This window comes from Hyperolius riggenbachi, chromosome 3 (genome assembly GCF_040937935.1).
Source record: "Hyperolius riggenbachi isolate aHypRig1 chromosome 3, aHypRig1.pri, whole genome shotgun sequence".
Lineage (NCBI taxonomy): Eukaryota > Metazoa > Chordata > Amphibia > Anura > Hyperoliidae > Hyperolius > Hyperolius riggenbachi.
The window spans coordinates 59589125-59602880 of record NC_090648.1 but is presented as its reverse complement, the minus strand read 5'-3'; the positions used below and the strand labels follow the sequence as shown (position 1 = coordinate 59602880).

Genomic DNA, 13756 nt, shown 5'->3' with positions numbered 1-13756 from the left:
TTTGTCACAAAGTGTCATTTTCCACTAACTTGTGACAAAAAATAAAATCTTCTATGAACTCACCATGCCTCTCAGTGAATACTTTGGGATGTCTTCTTTCCAAAATGGGGTCATTTGGGGGGGGGGGGGTATTTATACTATCCTGGAATTCTAGCACCTCATGAAACATGGCAGGTGCTCAGAAAAGTCAGAGATGCTTCAAAATGGGAAAATTCACTTTTTGCACCATAGTTTGTAAACGCTATAAATTTTACCCAAACTAATAAATATACACTGAATGTTTTTTTTTTTTTTATCAAAGACATATAGCACAATAAATTTGGACTAATATGTATAAAGAAAGTTTACTTTATTTGACAAATTTCATCACAGAAAGTTAAAAAAAAACATTCTTTTTGACAAAATTCATGTCTTTTTTGATGAATATAATCAAAACTAAAAATCACAGCAGCAATCAAATAGCACCAAAAGAAAGCTGTATTAGTGACAAGAAAAGGAGGGAAAATTCATTTAGGTGGTAGGTTGTATGACCGAGCAATAAACCGTGAAAGCTGCAGTGGTCTGAATAGAAAAAAAAGGATCTGGTCCTTATGGTCCTTATTAAAAAGACTATAGTCCTTATGTGGTTAAACTCCAAGTTAACATAATGTATCTAATCCCAATGCTAAACACAAATTCATGCAAATACAGAAAAAAAATATAGAATCACTTCCCATCAAAGTAAACAATAGATTTTAAGGAAAGTTACAGATCATAAACCTATCAGTACATAACACACTGATTAAATGGGTATTCTATTATTAGAGTCCATTGTGAACATAATGTAAATGGCTATTTAATAAAATGTGCAGGTTTCCATGTACCAGCTGATCAAACTTCACTTCATTTGTGGTTGTCTTAATATGTTACCAAAAACAATTTACTTTCTGTCTGTCCTGTGATCTCTGATGGTGGATTGAGCTTCTGAGGGTTGCATGAAGCTGAGGTAATATTGCTGTATGCAGACAGTGCGGGGCAATATTACCATTACTACTGGCAGCAAGTTACTGCGAGTTTTGCTATTACCGTACTGCTGGTGTTGCTACGATAACAAGCATTAGTAATGTTGTTACTGTAGCAATTATCTTTTTCCACGAGTACCACAAGTAATACTAATATAATGGAACTCACAGTAACCTGCTGCCGGCAGTAATGGTAATATTGCTGTGCACTGTCTGTGTACGGCAATATTACTGCAGCTCATGTGTCTTCTGATGTCTTCTCAGATGTGACTGGCATGAGAAGCTCTTGTCACATTCTAAACAACTAAATGGCTTTTCTCCTGTGTGAGTTCTCTGATGCAGAGTAAGATGTTCCTTCCGTGAGAACCTTTTATCACATTCTGTACATTTATATGGTTTCACTCCAATGTGAATCCGGAGATGTATACTTAATGCATGTTGAGTGCTGAAGGACTTATGACATTCAGAGCAAGAAAACAGCTTCCCTCCTGTGTGAATCCTCTGGTGGTATTTGAGGCTTGTTTTGAAAGTAAAACGTTCTTCACATTCTGAGCAAGGAAACAGCTTCTCTCCTGTGTGAATCCTCTGGTGTTCTATGAGGCTGTATTTTGTGGCAAAACATTTCTGACATTCAAAGCAGGAAAAATTCTTCTCTCCGGTATGAATCAACTGATGCCTTATAAGGTGTGATTTCTTAGTGAAAGACATATCACATTCTGAGCAGGAAAATGGCTTCTCTCCAGTATGAATCCTCTGATGAGCCATGAGGTGTCCCTTCCGGCTAAAACATTTTTGACATTCAGAGCACAAAAATGGCTTCTCCCCAGTGTGTATCCTCTGGTGTCTAATAAGATCTGATTGAGAAGTGAAGCTTTTCTCACACTCTGAGCACTGATGCGGCTTGTCTCCTCTGTGACTCATCATGGGCTGCTGGAGATACTTTTTGCTCCTGCAATTGAATATATTATATGTTATTGTTGCTATATTACCAGAAGCTCTAACAGTGTATCAAACAAAAAAATTGGTCTATTATAGGGATGCTCATTTAGATTCCACAGAAATGCAATTGCCGCAATTCAGATTGGAAATCTGTATTTCCACATCGGAATGTGGAACTTGGAAATACTAATGCGGAACACAGATTTTTGCAGAAATGTGAAAATTTATGTGGAAATTACGCTTAATGATATGCAGTAATTTTAAGCAAATTAGAAGACTCAGAATGAATAAACCAATCAGTGAATGCGGATTTTAGGCAAAAATTTTGATGGAAAATCCGCATTACCGATATTGGGTAATTTTAAGCCAATCAGATAATGAGTTTTTTCACAGAACTCCACTTACCGATATTCGGTAATTTTAAGCCAATCAGAACTTCAAAAGCCTTACAATGAATAAGTTAATCAGAGAACGTGAAAACATTTTTTGGGGTGGAAAATCCGCATGAAAATGTGGAAATACGCGGAAGGAGTAAACCGGTAGCGGTAATCGGCATTTCCGATCGTCCCTAGTCTATTATAAAACTACACTCCAGATGGTAATCCCTTTTAAGACACTTGAAATTAGCACATGATAATCCATAATGTGGCTTATTAGATCGTCATTTACAAGAATTACACAGAAAAATTGTCATCTCTAAAAAAGGCAAACGGAATTATTTTCCTTAACAGAGGTCAGTGCCCTTTGATGTGGACAGACTAAGCTGTGCATGTGCAGTAGGTGGGCAGCTTTGTGACTGTGCTCCCCACATGTGTGAATACACCCATAGAAGGAGACAAGCAGGGAGATCAGTCATAAGGCTGCTGACCTGACATACTGTACGCACACAGCATAGTATGTCCAGTTCAAAGGATGCTGAGCCTGCTGACTAGGGTGACGGAACAGGGCCTTTTAATTCACAATGGAGGGTGTCTCTGTCACCGGGATGTGCAGTAAGAATCTGCACACCTGCCTACACACACCTATAATTTCCATTTTTCTCTGCTGGCTCAGATCAGGTATCCTTTTTACTTAAAGGGATTTTGTGCCATAATAATAAAAAAACAAACTGACACTGCAGCTGCGGCTTCCACGCATGTCATCAGGATTTTACTGTGCAGTTGCAGTACAAGAAAACCTCATGCTGCACCTGCACAGAAAGCTCACAGAGACATGAGCGGGAGTGCACACTAGTCGTGTTGTTAGTTGAATAATTGACCGGTGCTGGCGGTTGGGAATGGAGGATCGTAGGAGGACGGCGTGGGACATGACAGCTGCAGGGGGCCGATAGAAGCCTCAGGTATTTTTTTTTTATTAACATGCTGCAGAACCCCTTTGAAAGGAAAGTTTTTGTGGCCACAATATAAGAACAGATACAATGTTGTGGCATAATTGGTTTGCCTTCATGCAATATAAAAAAAAACGAATAAGATTTGTACATTGGAGTATCAATTTAGTCTGACATGTAATTAATCAACGGCAATAGAACGAATATATAAAACACATTTATAATTCCTCTCAGGATAAAAAAACTAACAGTGTAAAGAAACAAAATACAAACTTTGTTATTATTAAAATAGTATTTTTGGAAGGTTCCCACATATTACACATTGCTGGATTCACCACAAATCAACTATTGTTTTGCTTTTGTACATTAATTTAAAATGACAATTGAAAATGATGTTTGCATATACACATATAGAGTTACATTTGCCCCGGAGTAAAATGCACTGTTAGGCCTCTTTCACAGTGCGACGTTAAATTTGTTAAATGGTCCAATGCAGACTAACACACAGCAATGCAAAGTCTGTGCGACATTCACAGTGCACACGTTGCGTTGTGTGTAACTTGTAGCAATATTTAGAAAGTGCTGCATGCTGTGCATTTAGCAATACATTTGCTGGTTGCACATGCTCAGTAATGTTTTTTTTTTTAATGTAACGCATGCGCCGTTTTTGTTCCATCAGTATGCGACGAAAACAGCGCACCAAGAGACACATAACGTAGTACAAAATAATGTCCAATTTTATCACCTACATGCGCTGCATTAGGGGCACGTTGTGCGACTTTAATGCGCATCAAACGCACCGTCCCACTGTGAAAGAGGCCTAAATGTATTTTTCCTATGTAGATGTCACTTACAGTGGGTATTAGTAGCTGACAGCTCTGAATCTCTCACCAACAGGTTTTAGATTTGTCTGCGTCCTTCTGGGTTTTCTCAGGATTTTGTTTATGATCAAAAGCACTCCCTGAAAAGAAGTGCACCAAAGCAGTTAATTTGCATGTACAGTTTGTTTTTAAAATCAGGTGCTGTTATAGAACACAATGTAAATGTGCAGCTATGGAGCACTGAGTAATTTAATTTGATACTGAGCTTTGACTATTATATAGCTGAACTCCAGCTATTGGCATAGCAAGTGGTGGGGTTGGGCAGTCAGCGCTGCATACTCCTGATTAGGTGCAGTGCTGATACAGCCAAGTACCGCTATCGGCTATATGTATACCGGAGTAATGTTATTGGCTATGATGAAGCTGAAGAGATCATCTATAGAGGCTAGTGTTGTGCTTAGTAATAGCAGGGTTAGTGCTAGGAGATACAAGGTAACAACAAGGTAACAAGTTCAGGTGAGGGTTAGTTATAGGAGTGTTAGTGTGGCTTAGATATAGGAGAGTTAGTGTTATTAGATAGGTTAGTATGAGGTAAGATTTGATAGTTTTAGGAGATTAAGCTCAATTTAATATTAGGAGTGTTGAAGATAATTAAGCAATGATAATAATAACATACCTGATGCTAGGCTGGTATTATAATATTGTTAACAATATTGATAACAACAGTAATAATAGTTTGAAAATGAACACAAGCCTCTTTTATTTATATGCAAAGTGCACTCTTCAGCTGCCAGAACCATGTGCCATAAAAAGCAGGCTTGTTGGCATCTTTGTATAGGTCCTTGCTAGGCGGTGCTTTGTTACTGCCTCATGCCACTATTCCTCATACCACTTACCCTGAGATTACTGGATAGTGTAATGGTTAAGGCTGGAAGTGTAATGGTTAAGGGCTCTGCCTCTGACACAGGAGACCTGGGTTCGAATCTCGTCTCTGCCTGTTCAGTAAGCCAGCACCTATTCAGTAGGAGACCTTGGGCAAGTCTCTCTAACATTGCTACTGCCTATAGAGCGCGTCCTAGTGGCTGCAGCTCTGGCGCTTTGAGTCCGTCAGGAGAAAAGCGCGATATAAATGTTCTGTGTTTGTTTGTTGTTTGTTACTCTGATTAATGTACCCTCTGACCACTCATTCTCAACCCTCAGTCTTTAGTCTTTATTTCACTATTGCCCTCCAAAATATGTTTTACCACTATTTTAAAAGATTACATTATTACATTGTCTACTTAGAGATAATCAGGGTAGCACTGCACTTGATATTAATGCAGGAAATTAATACATTCATTTTACCTTATAACTGACCTACATACAACATTGTGACTGATTATTAAACTCCGATAAACTATAAATCCCTTTTATTATCCCTAGTTTGTTAATCAAATTATCCAGTGGGATTTATTCAGAATCTCTTTATGTACAATAACATTATTTACACTTTATTTTAAAATCAACAAACTAAATTGACATAAAGAGAAACTGCTAGCAACAATTTAAATATTTTAATCACTTGCCCAAAAAATCTCTCCAGTATAGCCCAGGCCTAACACTAGCCTTAGTGCTCTTCTTCTAACAGGTACACTTTTGTACAATATAAAACCTACACATGTGCCACCCAGTCATAAGAGTTACACTTACTGGCTTATGCAATATCACACTTATTAACATAATTTATCTTCAAAATACAAACTAAAGAGTGCAAAATAATACAATACAATCCTAACTACAATGTGCTTAGACTAATATTACAACTGAGTAAATCAGAATAGTCATAGTTACCTGGTAGGATGTAGTATAGGGGCTCCTTATTCCTGGGAAATCTCAGGTATTCTGCTGCCTGACTTAGGCCTGACCCATCTTTTATTCTCTTCTTCTCCATTCACTAACATAAGGTTGTTTTCCATTGGTTAAAAAGAGTTTATTGTTAACAACAAAAGGTGTGTTTACAGTATGATTAAAAGACAGTTCCAAGACCGTTTTTATGTAAGTTAACCCCCAGCCAGCAAGGTGATAACTTCATTAACATTCCCCAATATGAACAAAAAGCAAATGGAAGGAGCTGATCAAAGTTGGAGATTCTTCAATAACATCACAATAGATGGAACCACAATGAATAGGTCAGTAGAGGGTGGACAGTTTATGTGTTCTATGCACACACAATAATATGTTCAGTACAAAATTCACAAATTTGGAAAGCACTCTCCTCAAATCTTCTTAGAAATCTCATATGAATATGCATACTTTTTTAACTCCTCTAAGACCGCTCCACGCCAACGGGCATGGCTGCGGCGGAAGCCCCAGGACCGCCTAACGCCAATCGGCATCAAGTCCTGGGGCTGCAGTTTGTAGGAAATTACGTGCAGGCTGCGCGCGCATCTCCTGCTCGGGGGGCTGAGCTCTGCCCTGCCTTCAGTCTCCGAGCAGGGATCGCCACTCGGGAGACTGTTAGACGGTGAATAGCCATCTTTACATGTAGTACAGCGCTGCGATCAGCAGCAGCCCTGTACTGGGAACTGCCGTGTGACACGGCTGTCCCCCTGGGGGACAAGAGAGCAATCAGCTCTCATAGGCAGAAGCCTATGACAGCCGATCGCCATGATTGGCCGGCTGGGGGGTGGGAGGGGATTGGAAAAAACAAAGAAACACGGAAATAGAAAAAAATATAAAGAAAAAAGAACATTAATATTTATAAAAAAAAATAAACACAAGGGGGGGCGATCAGACCCCACCAACAGAGAGCTCTGTTGGTGGGGAGAAAAGGGGAGGAATCACTAGTGTGCTGTGTTGTGCGGCCCTGCAGCTTGGCTTTAAAGCTGCAGTCGCCAATTATGAAAAAAACAGCCTGGTCTTTAGGGGGGTTTACCACTGTGGTCCACAAGTGGTTAAAGTCAAATTTTATTGAATTTTTAACAACAAAAGGTGCCGATATGGACGGCACAAACACATACAACAAAACAATTATAGTGGAGCAGAGCAGCACTCCTATTTACAAAATATCACAGATTACTGCAAACCTGTCTATGCCGAATCCAGATTAGGGTTCAGTTAACCTAAATTAGGTCATTTTTATGAACGTCCAACCATCTGAACCAAATCTTCTCAAATTTTTTAATAGCACCACATTTTTCATAGACTCCTTTAACGATAGGAAGTGAATATGCGTATCTTAAAATGGAACCTTTATCCTCATTCATTTACTTTTTTCTATTATTTCCTAGCGTTGACACTAAAACATATGTATTATCGGAATGTATTAAATACACATATATCACAGCACAAAATTCTCTTTCCTACTTTGAAAACTTGTTAGCTGTCATATCATGTCATATCATGTGATCTGCTCTCACTGACAATATTTCATAATATCCTATTTAACTTTTTTTTTTTTAAATTAAAACTACTTTTAAAAGAGCATTCCTGCTGATGGCACAATGGATCATTAGTACCAGACTGACTTAGATGCAGCTACATTGCTGCTGATAATAAAATGCTATTTGTATTGCCTGGGTAATCCATGCAGGTTGTGCTCTAGGTTAATGTTATTCTTGTGTTTCAGTCAGTTTTTATATTATACAACTTTGCAAAATAACATTAAGATGCAGACAACTGATCAGTTTTCTTTAAATAAATCAATACATTTTATTTAATGTAAATTGTTAAGTATGATTAGTTGAAGCATTGTTCAGGCTATTTATATATATATTTTTTCAAGTAAAAGTTAAAAAGTGTGTTCGCACTATGCAGTTGCAAAGTGGTCGCACTGCACAGGCACAAAGTACATCCTGCTCCTGCGCAATAGCACAAGGCTGCTCATACACGGCTTTATTCTCCATACATTGCTTTTTTCTCCATGCACGAGTGTCTTCGTGCTGCTGCACAGGAGCAAAACCACTGGCACCTCCACAGTGCGGCTGCACATTTACATTGAGGGAAACACAGCAGCAGAGAGATTGCGGAGAATTGAGGAAGCCTCTGGATCATCCAGAGAGGCTTCCCCCTAATGAGGTTATTATCTAAATAAAAAAATAAAAAAGAATTATTGCAACCTTTTTAATATTTTATCAAAACCTCCTTATGCATCCAAAACACCTCACATCTATGCAGGCATGAGCATTAAATACCTTTAAACTCTTAAGGACCATGGGCTTAAACCCTCCCCAGTGACCAGGCCATTTTTTACAAAATAGGCCACTGCAGCTATAAGGCCTAACTGCAGGGTCGTACAACTCAGCACACAAGTGATTCCCCCACCCCCTTTTCTGCCCACCAACAGAGCTTTCTGTAAGTGGGCTATGATCGCTCCCAGGATGTTTATTTTTTATATAAATGTTTTTTTTCAATAAATAATGACATTTATTGATGGCCGATCAGCCAATAAAAGCTGATCGCTCTCCTGCGTCCCAGAGGGACAGCCGTGTCATACGGCTGTCCCCTGTACAGTGCTGCCATAAGTCACAGTGCTGTATAGACTAAATAGACAGCTGTTTTGCCATCTAACAGTCTCCTAGCGGTGATTGCCGCTGGGAGACTGATGGCAGAGCGGAGCTCCGTCATACAAATGGAGATCTCTTGCAAATCCCCACCTCAAGACTTTACACCGATCAGCGTTAGACGGTCCTGGGGCTGCTGCCATGGTCACGTCGGTGTGACATGGTCGGCTAGTAGTTAAAAGTATCTTGTGAGGTATGACACCAAAATGTCTGCAGCAGAGGCAGTTAGGGACCTGACTATATACTGTCAAAAGAACTGATAAATATGTCAGCACAATATAAATACTTAAAATGTAAACATTAACATTATAAAATAATACAGAACCACCATTAAGAACATTATGTAATTAAAGTAAAATGAATATCTGTGCAGATTACACTAGTAGAATTTACTGATAATGTTTAAGAGCAACAGACTATTATGCTGGGCATACATGGGACGTTTTTTTGTTATCATTCGAGCTGCTGATGGCTCGACTGATAATATCCGACATGTCCGATGACCCGGCGGATCGATTCAGTGCTCGATCCCTGAGGGCGGACAATAGCGGAAAATAAGTGGAAGATAAGGAAGCGCCCACGGGGACGATCCAGGTGCGGGCGGGAACGCGCGGGGACACGACAGGAGTCGATCCGGCAGCTAATCAAGCCACAAAAACGACCCGTGTATGCCCAGCATTAGAGCCAGCATGACCCGCAACAAGAGCGGCAGGGGTCACACTTGAGAGAAATGCAGTGTTTCGCCGAATACCAAATGATATGGAAATGCATGTAAGTATAGTCTGTGGTGACTTTATACTGTCAAAAGAACTGATGAATGTGGTAGCACTATTTAAATTATTCAAATTTAAACATTATAATATTATAAAATAATACAGAAACAAATTTGATATTGAGAATTGTATATAATTATTAGAAAAGGAATATTTCTAGAGAGTACTCAAGTAAAATTTACTGATAATGTTTAGGAGTGAGGGGCTATCAGAGCCATCATGGCCGACAACAAATGAGAGAGAGCTTTACAGCATCACACACAAAATACTTGTTTATTTACATTCCCTAAGGATTCACTAAGGATCCATTCAAACACTAATGTTTTTCTCCAGCTTGTAGTGTCTATTTATATTCTTCACCTGAGCTTGTTTAGAGAAACAACACCTTTCTATAAAACCAAATTAAGAATCTTCACAGCACTTCAAATTCCTCCTCCTTTTCCCACTGGGGAGCTTTGTGTAATGCCAGCAATGAGAAAAGAACACTACGCATTTATTTAACCTCCTGGGCATTTTATTTCTACCTGGATTTCTGTGTCAAAAGTGGAAAATTGTTTTTCCCTGTGTGTATCAGTTTCACTGGCAAGAGTCACACGCAATTCCAACTACCTGCTCCATTGGCTTAATCTGTATTGTATAAAGTTCCAGCATATGAGCCACAATAACTCAGACAAAAGTATCGACCAGGATGCTGATGTGTTATGTGCATATGCTAGAACTCTTATAATGCAGTCTCCATGGCCATAGCTGGCCTAATGCCACACTTCCACTCTTCTCACTGACTAATAGAGATGTCGCAAACATCAGATTTTGGGTTCAGGAATTGCAAACGCAAATTTCCTCAAAAGTTCCCGAACTGGCGAGCTCCATAGACTTATATGGCCGACTTTAACAGTTAATAGCAAAGCCCCTAGAAACACCAAATTTAAAGTTTTGGAGAAAATCGATTTTAAAGTTAGACATTGAAATGTGGTAAATGACAGATAATGTAGCAAACCTAACGGTAGTGTAAATTTACATATATCAAAAGAAAGAACAATGAATTTCCTGACGGGGTTTCCAGAGTTGCAACGCTTTGGCCAGGGATCTTTATACAGCCGCAGTATAGCTGAGAGCTGTGGCCGGGGCGGCGTGTGTGGCTGCGGCCGGCTGAGATCGTCAATCAACTAACAATATTGGCGTGGGACGTTTCTGAGGATATTGATGTGGTAACATTTTTTTAACCTGCTGGGCGGTCTGGATGAGCTCAGCTCGTCCAACACTGCCGGAGGCTGGCGCTCAGGCCCTGCTGGGCCGATTTGGCTCAAATAAAAAGCAGCACACGCAGCCGGCACTTTGCCAGCCGCGTGTGCTACCTGATCGCCGCCGCAGCGCGGCGATCCGCCACGTGCAGCGGCGAAAGAGGGTCCCCCCAGCCGCCTGAGCCCAGCGTAGCCGGAACAAAAAGTTCCGGCCAGCGCTAAGGGCTGGATCGGAGGCGGCTGACGTCAGGATGTCGTCTGACGTCCATGACGTCACTCCGCTCATCGCCATGGCGACGAGGTAAGCGAAACACGGAAGGCCGCTCATTGCGGCCTTCCGTGTTACTTCTGGTCGCCGGAGGCGATCAGAAGAACGCATCCGGAGCGCCCTCTAGTGGGCTTTCATTCAGCCAACTTTCAGTTGGCTGCATGAAATATTTTTTTTTAAATTAAGAAAAAACCCTCCCGCAGCCGCCCTGGCGATCTTAATAGAACGCCAGGGTGGTTAAAGGTAAGGTAATTATTTCTGGTTAATTAAGATTAAGGACTTTTTTTCATTGTTGTGTTTATTTCATTTAACCCTTTGTGAAAATGGGTAAGGGATACTTTGTACCATTATACTAATTTCTCCGGGGAAAGGGTGGGCATCTGGGGGTCTTCTTCTTAACCTGCCTAGCGTTCTGGACGAGCTGAGGTCGTCCAAAGAAAACTTGCTGGAAATGTTCTGGACGAGCTCAGCTCGTCCTGCACTTTCCCCTCTCATGCGCTGAGGTGTACAGAGGCGCCGGTAGGATAAAAGACAATAAAAAGTTTAAAAATGTTTCGGTTGTGGTGGTGGACCAGCCAACCAAAAATAGACACATGTACTTGTAATTATACAAATCGTATACAATTTATTCGTTTGCTCCTAGTAACAGTCGCAACGCGTTTCACGGGCGAGAACCCGCTTCTTCAGGCAATAAAAAGACAGGAGCAATACACAACATGTACTCGATGAGTGGCGTGGCCTCCCAGAGGTGCCACGCCACTCATCGAGTACATGTTGTGTATTGCTCCTGTCTTTTTATTGCCTGAAGAAGCGGGTTCTCGCCCGTGAAACGCGTTGCGACTGTTACTAGGAGCAAACGAATAAATTGTATACGATTTGTATAATTACAAGTACATGTGTCTATTTTTGGTTGGCTGGTCCACCACCACAACCGAAACATTTTTAAACTTTTTATTGTCTTTTATCCTACCGGCGCCTCTGTACACCTCAGCGCATCTAGAAGTCCACCCTTGGTGGAAGGGTGACATACCCTGCTATCTCCTCCTATCTACAGAGAGCGACGTTTTAATCCTGAGTGGGGACAGGCTTGTTCTCCCCACCTGCCTTTACAGTGGTTGCCTTGGAGGTAACCCTGGTTTGTGAGTATTATACTTACTTCTCATACTACTTTCCCTCCCCTCTTAAATATACTACACTATATTGGGCTCTCGGTCTTCTACCCTTACTTTCCCCTCTCAGGCTGTGATCAGCAGCGCTGCAGCAGCCTCTGAAGGCTGCTGCATGCTTCTCCCTAGGGAATCCCTAGGGAGAGAATGTGCTAGGGCGAGCGGGGGGTTCCCCCTTCTGTGCGGGGTATTTTGGGATGGAGGATCCCCCTCTGCGGGTGGGGGGATCCCCCTTCTGTGCGGGGTATTTTGGGATGGGGGATCCCCCTCTGCGGGTGGGAGATCCCCCTTCGGTGCGGGGTATTTTGGAATGGGGGATCCCCCTCTGCGGGTGGGGGGATCCCCCTTCTGTGCGGCGTGTGGGTGGCCTCTACCCCCTCCCCCATCCTCGCTTTCCCCCCCCCCCCTTCGCTGTCTAAGCCCTGGCTTTGAGCAAATAGAACTACTCACCCAGGGGCCCTCTCCAGCGCAGCACTTCTTCCTCCATCGCAAAGTCCCGTCTGTTTACAGTTACATTACGAGACTTGGTGACGTCACCAAGTCTCGTAATGTAACTGTAAACAGACGGGACTTTGCGATGGAGGAAGAAGTGCTGCGCTGGAGAGGGCCCCTGGGTGAGTAGTTCTATTTGCTCAAAGCCAGGGCTTAGACAGGGAAGGGGGGGGGGGGAGGCGAGGATGGGGGGAGGGGGGGGTAGAGGCCACCTGCACGCCGCACAGAAGGGGGATCCCCCCACCCGCAGAGGGGGATCCCCCATCCCAAAATACCCCGCACAGAAGGGGGATCCCCTCACCCGCAGAGGGGGATCCCTCAGCCCAAATTACCCCGCACAGAAGGGGGATCCCCCCACCCGCAGAGGGGGATCCCCCAGCCCAAAAGTGAGGAACGAGGAGGGGAGATCGGGAGGGAGGGGACATCTGGCACCCTATACTCCTGGCTACACCTGGCACCCTATATACCTGGCTCCCCTATATACCTGGCTACACCTGGCACCCTATAACTGGCTACACCTACCTACCTATAACTGGCTAAACCTGGCACCCTATATACCTGGCTACACACTTGGCTACCCATAACTGGCTACACTCCTGGCTACCCTGACATCTGGCTACATTCCTGACTATCCTGACATCTGGCTACCCTGACATCTGGCTACACTCCTGACTACCCTGACATCTGGCTACCCTGACATCTGGCTACCCTGACATCTGGCTACACTCCTGACTACCCTGACATCTGGCTACCCTGACATCTGGCTACACTCCTGACTACCCTGACATCTGGCTACCCTGACATCTGGCTACCCTGACACCTGGCTACATGTGGCTCCCTATACACCTGCCTTCACATCTGGGTCTTATACTCAGCATTGGCATGCTGATCCCTCGTCACGTACCTCTGATAGCTTCCCCAGTGCCGTCCTCCATGTCCTTGTACGGATTTCGCTTCTCCCTCAGCGATGACATGTCCCCCGCCGATCGGCGTTGAGGACACCAGGGTCACACAGCGTCAACATCTCACTGCAAACATTTTTTTTTAAGTTGAATTCAATACAATAACCTGTATTGAATTCAATATTTTTAAAAAATTGATTGGAAAAAAAAAAGGTTGAAAATTATTGGAAATTAATTGAACCACTTTTTGCACGGAAATCCTGGGGAATCAGAACGCCAGGGAGG

The 13756-nt window shown here is 42.4% G+C and overlaps 1 protein-coding gene across 1 annotated transcript; it reads right to left on the bottom strand.

Annotated features, from left to right (window-relative positions):
* Positions 1–1229: 1229 nt before the first annotated feature.
* Positions 1230–13543, bottom strand: LOC137560741 (zinc finger protein 300-like). Its single transcript, XM_068271891.1, has 3 exons — positions 13474–13543; positions 4159–4228; positions 1230–1950 (listed from the first exon to the last, which is right to left on the bottom strand). The coding sequence occupies exons 1-3, from the start codon at positions 13541–13543 to the stop codon at positions 1230–1232; spliced, it is 861 nt and encodes a 286-aa protein (XP_068127992.1).
* Positions 13544–13756: the final 213 nt, after the last annotated feature.

Bases quoted from the DNA above. Each gene is read 5' to 3' on its own strand.
- LOC137560741 (XM_068271891.1), bottom strand. From the start codon at position 13,543: ATGTCATCGCTGAGGGAGAAGCGAAATCCGTACAAGGACATGGAGGAC. The intron at 4,229-13,473 runs GTACGTGACGAG...ACTTCTTTTCAG, and splicing joins CACTGGGGAAGCTATCAGAG to GGAGTGCTTTTGATCATAAA. The intron at 1,951-4,158 runs GTGAGAGATTCA...ATTCAATTGCAG, and splicing joins GACAAATCTAAAACCTGTTG to GAGCAAAAAGTATCTCCAGC.